This window comes from Lichenostomus cassidix, chromosome 5, assembly GCF_008360975.1.
Source record: "Lichenostomus cassidix isolate B80296 chromosome 5, HeHo_3.0, whole genome shotgun sequence".
NCBI lineage: Eukaryota > Metazoa > Chordata > Aves > Passeriformes > Meliphagidae > Lichenostomus > Lichenostomus cassidix.
In genome coordinates this window covers 2,074,749-2,089,869 of record NC_139486.1, presented here as the reverse complement: position 1 = coordinate 2,089,869, position 15,121 = coordinate 2,074,749, and the positions used below count along the sequence as shown (strand labels likewise).

The 15,121-nt window shown below is 53.6% G+C and overlaps 1 protein-coding gene across 7 annotated transcripts in view; it reads left to right on the top strand.

Moving 5' to 3' along the window:
- The window catches only part of TRIM9 (tripartite motif containing 9), a 55,848-nt gene that overhangs the window by 37,566 nt on the left and 3,161 nt on the right, over window positions 1-15,121 (top strand). Inside the window, exons 4-12 of one of the 7 annotated variants that reach the window (XM_085060938.1) lie at window positions 457-567; window positions 935-1,088; window positions 2,936-3,081; window positions 4,387-4,525; window positions 8,551-8,739; window positions 11,242-11,283; window positions 12,293-12,316; window positions 13,327-13,630; window positions 14,276-14,438. In XM_085060938.1, the coding sequence (XP_084917064.1) occupies window positions 457-567; window positions 935-1,088; window positions 2,936-3,081; window positions 4,387-4,525; window positions 8,551-8,739; window positions 11,242-11,283; window positions 12,293-12,316; window positions 13,327-13,630; window positions 14,276-14,438 (1,272 nt within the window). Of the gene's footprint in view, window positions 1-456; window positions 568-934; window positions 1,089-2,923; window positions 3,082-4,386; window positions 4,526-8,550; window positions 8,740-11,241; window positions 11,284-12,292; window positions 12,317-13,326; window positions 13,631-14,275; window positions 14,439-15,121 lie in introns of all 7 variants that reach the window. The other 6 variants (XM_085060937.1, XM_085060940.1, XM_085060939.1 and 3 more) reach the window with 6 other exon arrangements.

Here is a 15,121-nt window from a genome sequence, read left to right as displayed (position 1 = left end):
TTGCTCTGCATGGAGCTCACAAATCGCCATTTGGAAGCTTAATTAATGGAGCTGCCCTCCTGCTTTGAATAATTAGGTGTGTTAATGATTTTGAGCTAAACAAAGCATGTTGGAACAGGCTGGCCAGAGAAGCTGTGGCTGCCCCTGGATCCCTGGAATTGTCCAAAGCCAGGCTGGATGGAGCTTGGAGCAACCTGGGATAGTGGAAGGTGTCCCTGCTCGTGGCAGGGGGTGGAACAAGATTGATTTGGGTTGAAAGGGACCTTAAAAACTTCCTGGGTTTCTACATTGTTGTTCACCAGGTTTTGAAAGATCTGCAATCTTTCTGTGAGTCTCAGCCAGTTCTGCTGAGTTCTGGAACCTTTCTGTGAGTCTGAGATCTGTGAGTCTCGGCCACTTCTGCCTCTCCCTGTCCCCTTGAGTCCCTGCCACCCTGCTCTCCTTGTCCCCTGGCAGGTGGTGAGGGACCAGATCTCCCACTGCACGGTGAAGCTGCGGCAGACCACGGGGCTGATGGAATATTGCCTGGAGGTCATCAAGGAGAACGACCCCAGCGGCTTCCTGCAGGTGGGTGTGGAGCTGGGAAAGGGCAGTGCAGCAGGGGTGTGGGCAGAAATGGCCCCAAAAAATCAGTTCTGATCACCTCCAGGATCAGGATCAGGGCAGGGATGTTGCTGGAAGAGGTGGTGTCTCCCTGGAGCAGGGATTAGAGACCAACAGCCAGCCCCTGGGAGATGTATCCACCATTCATCCCTGGGCTTCCTTTGGAGCTAAACCCTTCCATCAAACACTCCAGGGTTGCCTCTTCCAGCTGAGCCTGCAGCAAAGAGCAACGTTCAAACCAGGTGTCACATCCCTGGGAAGGGGGACAGCAGGGTGGGGACAAAGCATGGGACACATCCCCTGGTGGCTCAGGCTGCTCCCTCCCCTGCAGATCTCGGATGCTCTCATCAGGAGGGTTCACCTGACCGAGGAGCAGTGGGGAAAGGGAACTCTCACCCCCCGCATGACCACCGACTTCGACCTGAACCTCGACAATGCCCCTCTGCTCCAGTCCATCCACCAGCTGGACTTTGTGCAGATGAAAGGTAAGGATCTTTCCAGTGCCTCTGCAAAAGGTAAAAATCTTTCCAGTGCCTCTCCCAGGGCCCAGCTCTGCTCGTGCTGGGAGTTTCCATGCAGCTCATCCCAGGGCAAAGGGAAGGAAAGGAGAGTTTTTCATCTTTTCCCAGCAAGGTTGGGCACTCCAGAATAACCTCAGAGTTATCCTTGAGCACCTTTGTGCCAGAGCAGGGTGTCAGGAGCTTGGCTTTGCCTGGAAAAACACTCTCAGTGCATTAAAAAGTGCTCTGAAAAAGTTACTAGGGCGTTAAAAAGTGCTCTGCAGGTTGGGAGCTCTCTTTTGGGAGCAGCACGAGGCTCTTCCCAAACCTCTCCTCACTCCCCCACGCTGAGCAGCATCTGTCACAGAGCAGATGTCCCTCCAAACAGAGAACCAGGTCACTTAGCCTGGGCTCTGCCCTCCCTCTCCTCACCTCGGGGTTGGTTTAGACCTTCATTTCGGCTTTAATTCCCTCCCCATGCCCTCTGTGCTCCCTCTCCTGTCCCACCAAGAGCTGCTGCAGCCCAGGAGCAATTTGGGATTTATCAAACCCAGGGAAGCTGACAAAGATTCCTGGAGGAAGAGCCACCAGCTGCAGGTCTGGCACTGCTCCCCATTCCCATCCCGGGTGGAATTCCTGGCCCAGGAGCTGTTTGCACACCCCAGGGTGTCTCAGTGGCCAGGGAGAGGAGGGATGTTGTCACCACAAGGAGCATCCTCAGCTGATGGCCCTGCTGGTGCTGGTAGCAGTGAGGAGTTGCTCCTGCTCACTCATCGTTAGCCAGGCTGTTAATTTGAAATGTCAGGAATATTTTTGGCTAGCAAACCCAGGGAGGGCTGAGTTGCTGTTTAACGTTCCTGTGTTCCTGCCCTCCCTTCCTCCAGTGTAGCCCAGAGGGTTATTTTTAATTAATAGGAGCAAATCTGCTGCTGGTTCAGCCGCCCACCCTCCTCTTACCATCTCCCTCCTCCTCCTCCCAGCTCGCCCTCACTGTGGAAATCAGTTATTGGTTTTGTAGACCTGCAGAAGGTCAGGTTTGGATCCCAAATCTGTGTCACAGCTCCAGGGGAGGGAGGGCAACACCTGAGGTGTGGATAAAGAGCAGGTGAGCAATTTGGGGGCTTTCCACACCCACTGCCAGCCCAGGAGGTGGAGGAGTCACAGAGGGTGAATGCTGAGCCTCTGCCAGCAAATCCAGCTTTCCTGTCCCAGCCATCCATGGCTCCTCTCCATCTTGTCTGGATTCTCCATGTCCATGTCCACTGGCTCTTGTCACTCTGGGCAGTGAGGATGAGGATGGTGACGAGCAGCTCTGTGGAGAGATGTGACAGAGGACATCTCCCTGTCACACTGTCACTCTCCCCATACTTTTCAGAGCAGGATGGGTGATCATCCATCTGGAGATGACCAAACACAGCAGGAAGAGCCCTGGCAGTCCTTTCTGTCAGCTGATGGGAGCCAAAGGGGATACTCAGCCTGCCCAGTTTTGTTGCAGTGAATTTATTGGCTAAATAAGCAGGGCTGTAGGTAAGTGCAGACTCAAAGTTCTGCAGAAGCTGTGGGAGAACATCCCAGGTTTGGGACTGGCTGCATGAAGGCTCCAGGCAGCTCAAAACAGATGCATTGTGCTGCCATACTTCTCCAAAATTAATCAGAAAATGGGAATAAAGCAGGCTGAGAGGGGTGTGGGAATTTGGTGGAGCTCGGTGGGAGAACAATCCTTTCTCCTTCCTCCCTCACACCAGGGCAATAAACACACCCTGCACCCCCCTGCAGTCCCCGCAGCCAGGGTTGCACTAATTACACTAATTGGTGATTAGTCTCCTCCCCAGTGCCGGCCCCGCCGATCCTGCAGCTGGAGGAGTGCTGCACCCACAACAACAGTGCCACCCTGTCCTGGAAGCAGCCACCTCTGTCCACGGTGCAGGTGGAGGGATACATCCTGGAGCTGGACGATGGCAACGGTGGCCAGTTCAGGGTACGTGCTGGGAGCCACTCCTGCTGGGGAGGGGATGCTCCTTCCTCCAGGGGTTCCCTGCCATCAGCTGAGCACAGAATTCGTCCTCAGAGTTTTTTGCAAGTCCTCTCTTCCCTGCTGAAGTCCCCAGGGAGGCTGATGGTGCAGAGAAGCTGAGGGGTTTTGGGGAACCCAAAAAAGGGTGATTTGAGGGGTGCAAATTCCATTCCGGTGGCCAATATGGCTTGGAAACACAAGGAACACCTTTGAAGCTCTCGTTGCCCAGACAAGCTGTGGCTGCCCCTGGAAGTGTCCAAGGTCAGGTTGGATGGGGCTTGGATCAGCCTGGGATAGTGGAAGGTGTTCTTGCCCACAGCAGGGGATTGGAGCAAGATGATCTTCAAGGTCCCTTCCAACCCAAACCATTCCATGATTCCATGAAGCTCCATATTTTTAGGTTGCTGAATATTCCATGCCAGGTATGCTAATTGCCATGAAAGCTTCATGGTTTGCCAGCTGCCAGCAAGCAGAGGTGTTTAAGGCCTGAGGGTTTTTAAATTGCTGTAATTACACAATTAAAATATGATTTTTCCCTGATCCGACACGCTGATTATTATCCTGGCGTGTTCACATCCACTGAGGGCAGGCACAGGGACCAAGCCCATTGCACTCTGAATTTATCCCCAAGGAGCTCAGGCAGGCAGAAGGCAGAGCAGAGTTGAGGTGAAGGAGAGCTGACATGGGTGGGGATGGATGGAGAAGGGAGGAGGCTGGGTGTGGGGAGGGCAAGGTCAGTGCTTGCCTCTGGTAATATTTCTTCCCAATCTCCCATCTCTCCCTGCCCTCTGGCACTGGGAAGCCATTCCCTGTGTCCTGTCCCTCCATCCCTTGTCCCCAGTCCCTCTCCAGCTCTCCTGGAGCTCCTTTAGGCCCTGGCAGGAGCTCTGAGCTCTCCCTGGAGCTTCTCTTCTCCAGGTGAACATTCCCAGCTCTCCCAGCCTGGCTCCAGAGCAGAGGAGCACTCTGAGCATCTCTGGTCTCCTCTGGACTCTCTCCAGCAGCTCCACATCCTCCTGATGCTGGGAGCCCCAGAGCTAGAGGCAGAGCTGCAGGTGGGATCTCACCTGAGCAGAGCAGAGGGGCAGAATCTCCCTCACCTCCTGCTGCTGCTGCTGCCCAAAGCAGTGCCAGGGAGCAAATCCCATTTTGCTCAGCTTCAGCCCCACCCAGCCCTCCTCAGGACACAGAGTAGGGTGGAATGCTGTGCATCCCAAGCCCCTGGAGAGCTGCTCTCCCTGTGTTTCCCTGACTGTGGTTGCCTTGCAGGAGGTGTACGTGGGCAAGGAGACCATGTGCACGGTGGATGGGCTGCACTTCAACAGCACCTACAGCGCCCGTGTCAAGGCCTTCAACAAGTCAGGAGTCAGCCCTTACAGCAAGACCCTGGTGCTCCAGACCTCCGAGGGTAAGGAATTCCAGAGGATCCCACATGGCTCAGGACACCCTGGCCCTCCCTGAGTAGAGGGGGAAAGTTGTGTCAGGAGTTTCCCAATCCCTGCAGGAATGCCAGCACTGACTGGAGGGGCAAAGTTGTGTCAGGAGCCTCCAGCAGTGCCAGAATTTCCCTCTCAGCCCTTTCCCTTGCACAGGATGCTCTTTTGGGGAGGCACAGGGAGAGCTGTTCAGATTTGGGGTTCTGTGACACAGATGGTGTCAGTGGTCCCGTTTAAAGCAAAGCACTGCCAGCATTGCTCCCGAGGGCTGTGCTTAGCTGCACAGTGCCACAACCACGGGGTTCAGCCCCTGGCAGTGCAGGAGAGAGAGCAGAGGGAGCCTGGAGCAGTGTGGGTGTCCTTCCAGAGCCAGGGATGCACAGGAGCCTCACAGCATCATCTGCATCTCCCCCACACCCACAGGCACTCCAAGTATTAAACACTCCCTTTGCAGGTTGAAGAGGAATCCCCCTGCCTGGCTTTAAGTCCATTTGTCACACCAGGCACTTAATCCCTTGTGGAAAATTGGCTTATTCCTGACATGCAGGTGGAGAGTGGCAAGGCTGGCTCTGAGTGGGAGCTGTGGAGGAAGGGATCAGCCCCCACCAGCACATCTGCTGCCCACAGCCAGGCACAAAACCCTTCTTTGGGACTTCTCCACGCTTGCTGGAATCCCTTTTCCTCGCTCCCAGATGAAAATCTCTCTTTTTCAAGGCGTGTGAGGGGTTTTTTCACAGCAACATCCAGCTGGCTGGCAGCTGGGATCAGAAGGGAACACACACTGCTCGTGGGGTGGAAGGAGGCTGAGAGCTTTTCTGCCACAGAGCAGCCCTGGGGGCTTTGAGCAAGGAGAAAAATGGGATTTTTCCTGAAAAAAAGAGAAGACAGAGAGGAGCAAGACTATGCAGAGTGTTTCTCTCGCTGCCTGCAGGAGATAATCATTCTGGTTTGGATGTGTAGGCAGGTCAGCAAGGAATGGGATTCATTCAGAGGGAGAGTGGACAGCAAAACTGTGACAATCTTCTCACAGGACAGGCAAGAAGGTGAAATCCCAGCAGCAGAGAAGCTGCAGAAGTTCCTCTGGAGATCCAGGGATGAGACAACCTGGATCCAGCCCTGTGCCAGGCTGGCCAGGATTGCTCCCAAGTCCTGCAGGTCAACAGCTCTCACTCCAGCTTTGGCAGGAGACAGCAGAACTTTTTGTGCCTCACAGGACACATTTGAGACGCAATTTCCTCATCAAAACCAGTTGGGCTTTTAAGCTGTCCCAGCCAGGAGTTCGCAGAGTCCCCACTATGATCTGCCCAGCTTTGATTTCCTCTCAGAGGTGTTCTAACTGTCGAGCCAACCTCAAGCCCTGCTCCAAAACATGAAGGACTCTGGTAGAAAATAGCTGTTTGTGGTCCCAGCAGGGCCATGCTTGGTCTGTGCCACCAAGGAGCAGTTCCACTCCTCTTGGATGAGAGTTGGCTGCATCCATTCAGCCTTTTTCACTTGAATGAGCTTCTGCATTTGTTATTCCAGCATGAAAAAAAGAGGGAGAAAAAGTCAAACGGGCCTGGAGCATTTTGTGCTCTTAGAGGCTGCCTGAGCTCTTTGGGATTCAAAGAGAACTAAATCACATCTGTGTGTGCAGCTTCCGGATATCCGAGTGACTTGTTGAATGGAGCTGCCTCGCACATCCCAGCCCTCGGGGAGGCTTTTATTCCTGCCTTTTACAGCAGCAGCAGGCCTTTTTAAGAGCTGTTTTGTCTGAAGTGAGCTTAGCTTTCCCCCTTCAGCCGAGCTCTGCAGCTTCCTGTAAAGTGCTTGTGTGGGAAGAGAGGACAAAAGAAGAGACGATGTGAAGAGAAGATCTCTCAGAACGTGGCTGTCCTGCTCTGAGTGGTGATGAGGAATTCTGGTATTTGAGAGCTGGTTTCTGGTCCTGGCCCATGGGATCTTCATCTGCAGCCTGTGGAAGGGAGCTGAAGCCTTTCTTCTGCCTTTCCATGAGCAGAGGGTGGTGAGGAGAGGAATGTCTTGCAGCCTTCAGGATCTCAAGAGAACAAGGATGAGAAGAGGGGGAAATTGTGTCCTGAGCTCTGTAGGTGATAGCTCTGTGGTCCTGCCCAGGCAGAGAGCCAGGGGAAGCCAGGTAGCACTGATGGAAAATCCCCTGGGAAAGCAGCACACACACTGATCTACAGCAGGAACATCTCCCCAGCCTGTGGTGAGGCATCTTCTGCTCATCCCAAAGGAAGCTGTGGCAGTTCACTCTTCAAAGCTGGTTCTTGGTGCCACCAGCAGGACAAGGTGGTTCCTGACTGGGAGATCTCTGCCTCAGAGCCCTTCCCATGTGTTGGGGCTTCCCAGGGAGGAAGATCCCTGTCACCAGCACAGCCAAGGGCAAAAAGGGCTGAAGGTGACATCCTTCCCTTGAATCATGCCCCCTCCTGAGCTGATTTCAGGCTGTCCCACACCATCCCTGGGAGTGTCTCTTACCCTATCACATCTTAGCCAAAGGCTCCAAGGCTCTGCCTTAAGCTCTGTTTCTGGAGCACCTGAATGAAGCTCAGCTGTAGGCTGGGAAGTCAGTCTGGACGAAACTTTCCAAAGTGTCCCAGGGCACAGACATGTCCCAAAGCTTGGCTGGTGGCTGTCCTGACCCCTGGGAGACCTGGAGTCTCCCTCAGCTTCCTCCTCCTCCTCCTCCTCCTCCCTGAGCTCTTCTGGCCTTGCCTCACCCAGCAGCTTTCCCAGCCTCTGGTGAATCTCCTGCTGACTTCTCCCCATGTTCTGTCCAGGAAGCTGCATGTCAGGATGAAGGACCATGGAGAAATGCTGGAGAAATGGAGCTCAGCATTGCCTCCCAGGCTTTTCTCCAGGCTCAGAGCTTCCACCTCCCTTCTCAGCCTAGTTAAGCACCAGAACCTTTCCTTTCAAGCCCAGTTCCTCTTCTGGAGCCCAACTTTAAATTCCTGAGCAGCAGTCAGGGCCTTTTGGAAAGGGGAATATCCCAAGGGGAAACAGCCTGCAAGGAGCTATAGGGAGATCAGGTGCTGATCAGGTGCTGATCAGGTGTTGGTCATGAGCACAGCTATGTGTGGTAGCATTTCCTCTCGCTCTCAGTAGGGTTGGAGGCTGTCCCTCCCTGACTTTGAGCTCTGTTTATTGACCTGTTGTGCAATAGTTTATCTCCTCTGACCCCACTGACACCCTTTGCTTCCACAGCCTCAGCAGCAGCGAGTTGCAGAAGTTACAACCCACCATGCAAAGAATGTTCCCTTTTTCTCTGTTTTAACACCATTTTTAGCTCAATCCATACTCACAGCCGAGCTGGGAAGGCTGGGGATAGAGTGTGTGTGGATGGTGGATTCTACATTTTCACATTAACAAATTCCTGGAAAAGGTTAGGGAACAAATTGCAGGAGGTGACTGTTTGTGGTAGCAGGAACCAATGACCCAAGAGGTTCCCTCTGCTCTGACATTTTGCTGTGAATCCCACGAGTTAAATTCTTCCTGTAAGGCTCAGATGTGTTTTGACAGGTACAAAGGGATACCAAGAACACAACCTCCCGAACAACCCCTGAGTAAGGTGGGTGCTTGGTGGTTCTTAGGGTGATAGAGCTTAGCACAGCCCTGCAAAAATGCCTTTCAGTGTCACCAGCTGGGTTTTCCACCCCTGATTATTGTGCACAAAAAGGTTTGGGATGTGTTAAAGCACGATGGGATGTGTGCATGGTAACCTGTGAATTTTTTTAGGTGAAGAGGTGCAGGACCCCCTTTTAAAGACAAGCCAGTTGAATTTGTCATGCTGTCACGGGGACACTTTGGAAGATGACCATGTTTTCCCTGCTGTCAGGCTGCCCTGAAGGGTCTCTCTGTGCTGCAAACATTCCTGCCCTGGCAGCAGAGCAGGGTCTGTGCTCTGCTCTGAGGTCCACCTGGGGCTCAGCAGTGCTGCCCAGCAGAGACCCCATTTCTGATGTGTAGTTTGCATTGATCTTACGTTTAGACACGCAGTCAGAAGAACAGACCCTCCCTTTTCCAGTGCCTTTGGAAAGATCGCAGCTTCGTAGAATGAGTCCTTTCTCCTCCACCCTTAATCTACAACCCAGCTTCTCGGGGAGATCCTACTTTGAGCTAAGATCTTCGGCCCACCAGCTGAGCTTGCATTCTTCCTTACAGTCCCTGAATTCAGCCGGTGAGCTGAGCACCTCTGGCGTTGCCTCTTGGTCTGTGCTTCTGGGCATCTCCCGACTATTTGTTTGTTCTGTTCCGTTGTGTTTGTTTTTCCCATGACATGCGGACGGCAGTGGGAATTCTTTCTGTTTGTCAGTGGCCTGCTCCTGCCGCCGAGGGGTCGGTGGTGGGGTTGTCCTGGGGTGCTCCAGCTGGGCCAGAGGGGGCAGTTTGAGGTGTGGGGTGAGGGAGCAGCACAGTAACTCCTAAGGTGGGTGCTGCTCTTGGCGAGGCTGATATCATAAATTTTGCTGATCATAAATCACAGAATGGTTTGGGTTGGAAGAGAGCTTAAAGCTCATAGAGTTCCAACCTCCTGCCATGGGCAGGGACACCTTCCACTAGAAGATCCCTTATCTCTGTATTGAGCTTGTATCAAGGCATAACCAGAAAAGACCTTCGCTGGGTGAAATCCCTGAGAATATCTCCATGGTTTCCTTTCCCTATGCAAAGATTTGCTCTGTGAAATTAGTTTGGTTGATTAAACCTAGACCCCTCTTAAGAAAGAACTGAGTCTGGATGCAGGCAAGGTCTAGCCCAGCGAGGTTGTGGTGGGCCCTGTGTTGGAAGTGTCCAAGGCCAGGTTGGACAGGGCTTGGAGCAGCCTGGGACAGTGGAAGGTGTCCCTGCCCATGGCAGGGAGTTGGAAAATTATGATTTTAGGGTCCTCTCCAACCCAAACCAGTCTGGGATTCTGTGATTCCAGCTCAGCCCAGCTTAGGGCCCTGTAGACATGGGCTCTGTTCCACTCAGCTTTGAGCACTGGGCTTGGTGTTCCCAAACCCAGAGTGATCATTCCAAAGCCTTGTTTCCTGCAGAGCAGAATCACCACTCAGTGATCAGTTGGATCCATGTGCCCGGAATGGTGGGCTCTGGGGGGATGTAGGCAGGGCAGGCACAGTGAGGCATGGATTTGGGCAGCCAGCAAGGAGCCACAGGCACAGGGATCTCTCAGAGCTGTTTTCTAACCAGTCTTTGCACATCTTCCGTTGCTAAAGATCCTGGGCCCTGATTCTTCCACCGCTCTGGATTTGCAGCACTCCAAAGGCGATAATTCCCGGCTTTCTCCGGTGTAAGCCCAGGAAGAATGGGGGCCCCCGATTGTTTGATTGCCATCCCATAACACGGAATGAGGAATGCTGCAGCATGACCCTTGCCAAAATAACCAGGGGGGGGACCCTGCAAACTTTCTTTTCTTTGTGCTTTTTATGTTTGGTTTCTCATCGTGCTGCTGTGAGCTGATGGCTTCCAACGCTGTTTTGTTACGGACGTTCCTTCCCTTGTGTCCGGTGTGCCGCGACCCTCCGCGATAGCCGTGTGTGCACCACGGACCTCCTGCAGCCCCACTCCAGGGTGGGGGGACAGGGAAAAACGGGGTCCTGGATGCCAAAACAGGGTCCCTGTGTCCCTCACGAGAGCTTGGAGCGCGGCGGTGCACAGAGACCTGGAGAAGCGGTGTTTGAGTGGAGCCACGGGGCAGGATTCATTAAAACAGCCTCAGGAGGAGCCTCTGGGCACGGCACGGAGCACAACCACAGCCAGGGGATTGACCAGCAGCACTCAGGGCAGGAGGGGTAAAACCAGAGCTGGGAGAGGGATGTCCCTAGAATCCTGAACCCTTTGGGTGCACCTTCCCATGCAGTGCCAACACGGGGTTTCAGGCTGGCCTCTCCTCCTGGTCAGGACAGCCTCCTGGATCAGGACAAGATCCTGGATGAGGACATGCCCCTAGGTCAGGACAAGCTCCTAGACCAGGACAAGCTTCTGGATCAGAATGAGCTCCTGGAAAAGGACAAGCTCCTAGACCAGGACAGGCTTCTGGATCAGGACAACCTTCTAGATCAGGACAAGCTCCTGGATCAGGACAAGCTCCTGGATCAGGACAAGCTCCTGGATCAGTCCCTGGCTCCCATGAGGTGCTTGCAGCTAGCAATCAGGGACAGAAGCATGAAGGGCACCCCAGCACACCCTGCCCGTGCAGCTGATGAAGCTGCAGCCCTTTGGGTGCTAGCAGGGGTCTGAGCCAGGTAGCAGCTCCCAGAGATCAGCTTTCCAGCTCCACTCCCACCCAGACCTCACACCCATCCGGAGGCAGCCTGGGAGAGCTCAGCAGTTCCTTTCCACTAGACTCACCACTGGCTGCCCTGTCCTTCAAGGAATGTTTTTTCACTCAATCTAGAGAATCTTTACCAAGCAGCCAACATTCTCCACCAAGGCTAAAATGTCCTGCCTCTTTTCTGGAGTAAAGCTGAATAATTTGGCTTCCTGAGCAGTCAGACTTGATATAGTCAACATTTAAACTCCCAGGTTGTGTTTGCCACCTCTCTCCGTGCCCTCTGGCTTTTAATGAATCAGGCCTCCCGTGGCAGCTGGATGCTTAATTAACAATGAAATGCTCACGAGTGTTTGTCAGGAGGTTGTTGTTCCTTAGCTGTGATGTGTGAAATGTAGTATCTCTTTATAGGATGCAATTTTGAGACACAAGGATCGCCTTACTCCCAATTAGGCAAGTATCTTAATTACAGTTTACTGGCACCTACTGCGTGTTGCTTCATTCTTTTTGCTTTTTTATCTTTTCTTTGGCAACTGAGCAGCATTTCTTGCTCGTATCCTGCTTGTAGAGCATTCTCAGATGTCACAGAATCATGGAATCGTTGAGGATGGAAAAGCCTTCTAAGATCATCGAGTCCAACTGTTCCCCAGCACTGCCAAGGCCACCACTGCCCCGTGTCCCCAAGTGCCACATCCATGTGGATTTTAAATCCCTCCAGGGATGGGGACTCCACCACTGCCCTGGCCAGGAGGCAAATTTAAAGTTATGATTGCTGGATGATGTAAAGGCATTTTAAGCTTTTCCCCCATATGGTTTTAAGGAGAAGCCTGAGACCAGTGCTGTGGAAGTGGTCCTGTAATGAAGAACTGATCCTCCTCCTCTTTTAAACTGAATGAGGGCTGGATTTAATTGGATATTAGGAAGAAATTCTTCCCTGGGAGGGTGGGGAGGCCCTGGCACAGGGTGGCCAGAGAAGCTGTGGCTGCCCCTGGATCCCTGGAAGTGTCTAGGGGTTGGACAGGGCTTGGAGCAACCTGGTGTAGTAGAAGGTGTCCCTGTCCATGGCAGGGGGTAGCACTGGATAAGCTCTAAGATCCCTTCCAACCCAAACCATTCCATGATTCTCAGTACATATTCATTAAGGGCACTTGAATGTGGGCTAAAAGCCACAGATGCAATTAGCCCCTCTGTAGCTAATTAAAGCAAGGTGGCTGCTGCTTGCCTGTTCTTTTCAGACTGCCTGCAAGGCTAATCCTGCTCATTCTCCTGGGAGAAGGAGCCCACAGCCCTGTGGGATTCCCTCCTCACCCAACCCATCGTCGTGCCTCTTGATCCCAAACACCAACAGATCCACGCTCTGGCTGGAGTCACAGACAAGCAGGAATGGTTTCTCTTTCTTTTCCCCACCCAACCTGACGTGCTGTTTTCTCTCCCGCATGCCTTTCCCTGGGAATGACCACAGTTGACATTAAAAAGATGGTGGCAGGTACGGCAGCCCCGCGTGCGGAGCGGGGAGCGCGGGGCGGCCGCGTGCATGGCAGCTGTCTCGTGAAACCTTCCAATAAACCAATGAACCCGTCTCACCCGAGTGTTTTTTATTTTTCAAGCCGTCAGAGTGTTTTGTGGATGTGTTCAGTTGACGTTTTTCAGCCACAGGAAACCACCTGGGGAACCGGGCTGGTGGCTCCCAGTCTCCCCCGTCCCTCTGTCTTGTTGAGGATGTGACACTGTGTCTGTCAGATTTGCAGTAGCCAAGTCCTGTGCATTTAAACCAGCAGCCCTATGGAATCGTGGAGGTTTTGGGGCATTTTCCAGCCTTCCCATGAGTTCTTGTCTTAGGTGTGGCTCGTTGCTTGACAGGGAGGTTTCTTGGTGTGATGTGGCGTCTCTGTAAATGAAGACCTTTGTGTGTGCTTTTGGTTCCCAAAAACAGCCCTTAAATACACACACAGAGTTGATGTGCTGATCCTCAGTGCCCTTCCCACACTGATCTGACCCTGCAAACTGCTGCTTGAGCAATACTTAGTCCTGAGAGTAATTTATGTTCCAGGCCAGGTTGGATGGGGCTTGGAGCAACCTGGGATAGTGAAAGGTGTCCCTGCCTGTGGCAGGGGGTTGGAACATGATGGGCTTTAAGATCCCTTCCAACCCAAACCATTCCATGATTCTGTAACTCTGTTTGAGCTTGGAGACCTGGTGAGGATCACATCTCCTCTGAGGGCCAAATTTTAGGAGACCTTGAGGATCCTGCAGCCTCACCAGCCGAGACACTGGGAAACCTGAAGCAGCAAGAGCGAAACTCCTCCAAGTCCTGGCCATAAAACCTCAGCCACACTGGCAGCTGCAGCCACAGGAGCTCAGACCATCCCTCCGTGGTGGAAGTTGTCCCTTGGTGGTGGCAGCTCCGTGTCCTGCATGCAGCATGCCCTGTCTGTCGCTCCGCGCGGCTCCGGCGCATCCCCAAGGCGCTAACCCCGCGTTGTTTGTGTGTTGCAGTCGCTTGGTTTTCTTTCGACCCCTCCTCTGCCCACGCCGACATCATCTTCTCCAACGACAACCTGACTGTCACCTGCAACAGCTACGATGACAGGGTGGTGCTGGGCAAAACGGGCTTTTCCAAAGGGCTCCACTACTGGGAGCTGTCCATCGATCGCTACGACAACCACCCCGACCCTGCCTTCGGCGTGGCGCGCATCGACGTCCTCAAGGATGCCATGCTGGGCAAGGATGACAAGGCCTGGGCCATGTATGTGGACAACAACCGGAGCTGGTTCATGCACAACAACTCACACACCAACAGGTAGGTGGCTTGGGACAGGGGTTTCCTCCCAGGCACCAGGGAACAGCCTGTGGCTTTGCCAGCAGCCCATGGGGGTGGTGACATCAATCCTGGTCACATCTGTTGGAGGATGTGCCTTTCCCCAAGTGGGAATCAGGCCCTGCCTGCCTTGCTCCAATATTCCTTCCCTGTTTGCCACCACTCTTTCCATACTGACTCTTCCATGTGCCATTCCCAGTAACACCCAAAGCTTTGCAACTCCTGCAGCAACATTTGCCTTGATCCCTGTGCCACAGCTACTGCTCAGTTCCCCGTGGGGCTGGGGACTTTGCTTGGGGAGAGGCTGGAGTCACCTTTCTGTAGCCTCAAGGGCTGTTCCCTGATGGATCAGCAGGTTTTGGGGTGGGTGCTGTGGCTTTACTCCAGTTGTGTGGCTGTGGCTGCTCTCAAGGTGGCTTTCCCTTGGGGACATCATGGCAAGAGGAGAGCAGCTCCATGGGAGGGCAGAGGAGGAGGTTCCCAGGGAATGGCAGGGATGGGAGCAGGTCATGGCCTGCCTCCTGGGTGAGCTGTGATGTTCACCATCATCACTCCTTGAGCTCCATGGCCTGACCCTGAGCCAGGAAGAACAGAGAACATTGAACCACTGACCTTCTCCTCCCACAGAACCGAGGGTGGCATCACGAAAGGCGCCACGGTGGGAGTGCTGCTGGATTTGACCAGGAGGACTCTGACTTTCTCCATCAACGAGGACCAGCAAGGGCCTGTGGCCTTTGAGAACCTGGAGGGCCTCTTCTTCCCCGCCGTCAGCCTCAACAGGAACGTGCAGGTACGGCCTTGGTGGGGCTCTCTGGAGCAGGGTGTGACATTCCTAGCAGTGGCAAGGGGTGAACTTGCTGTCCCACTGACCCTCATGCTGGTGTCACCGCTGTGGCAGTTGCTGCTCAGGAGCTGGAGGGTTCTTGTGCAGTAAGAGAAGCTTGGAAGGAACTAAACTTGTACCTTAAAGCACCTGTGAGTCTCCAAAATCAGGACAGGCCTCCCTGCAGGGTTCTCCAGGCTTCCCTGGGATGAGGGTTTGATAACTCTGTTTTGTGATGCTTCCCCATGAGAGCCTCAGCAGCTCCTCCAGCTCTCCCGCGATCCACATGGGAGCATCACCAGGGAGAAAGGCACCTTGAAAAGTTTTTCATTTCAAACCCCTCTTCTCTCCCTCTCTCCCAAGCTCTCAGCTCTCCTGAACCATCACCAAGTGGTGACTCCCTGGGCCAATCTGGTATTTCCATCTTTCATTTTTCTTCTCACCGATCGCACCCTCTTGCTATCCTCTGTCCCAAGGAATGTTCCACACCCTGGCTTTGCCACATCCTCCCTGCCACTGCCTACACCTCCAACCCTGCACAAGTGCCCAGGCACATCCAAGGACACGTTGCACATAATGGGTCATCTCAGGGCATTCAGCATTTTGGCAGCTTCTCCTACCATGGATGTCAAAGCTGGAGAGGCACTTTG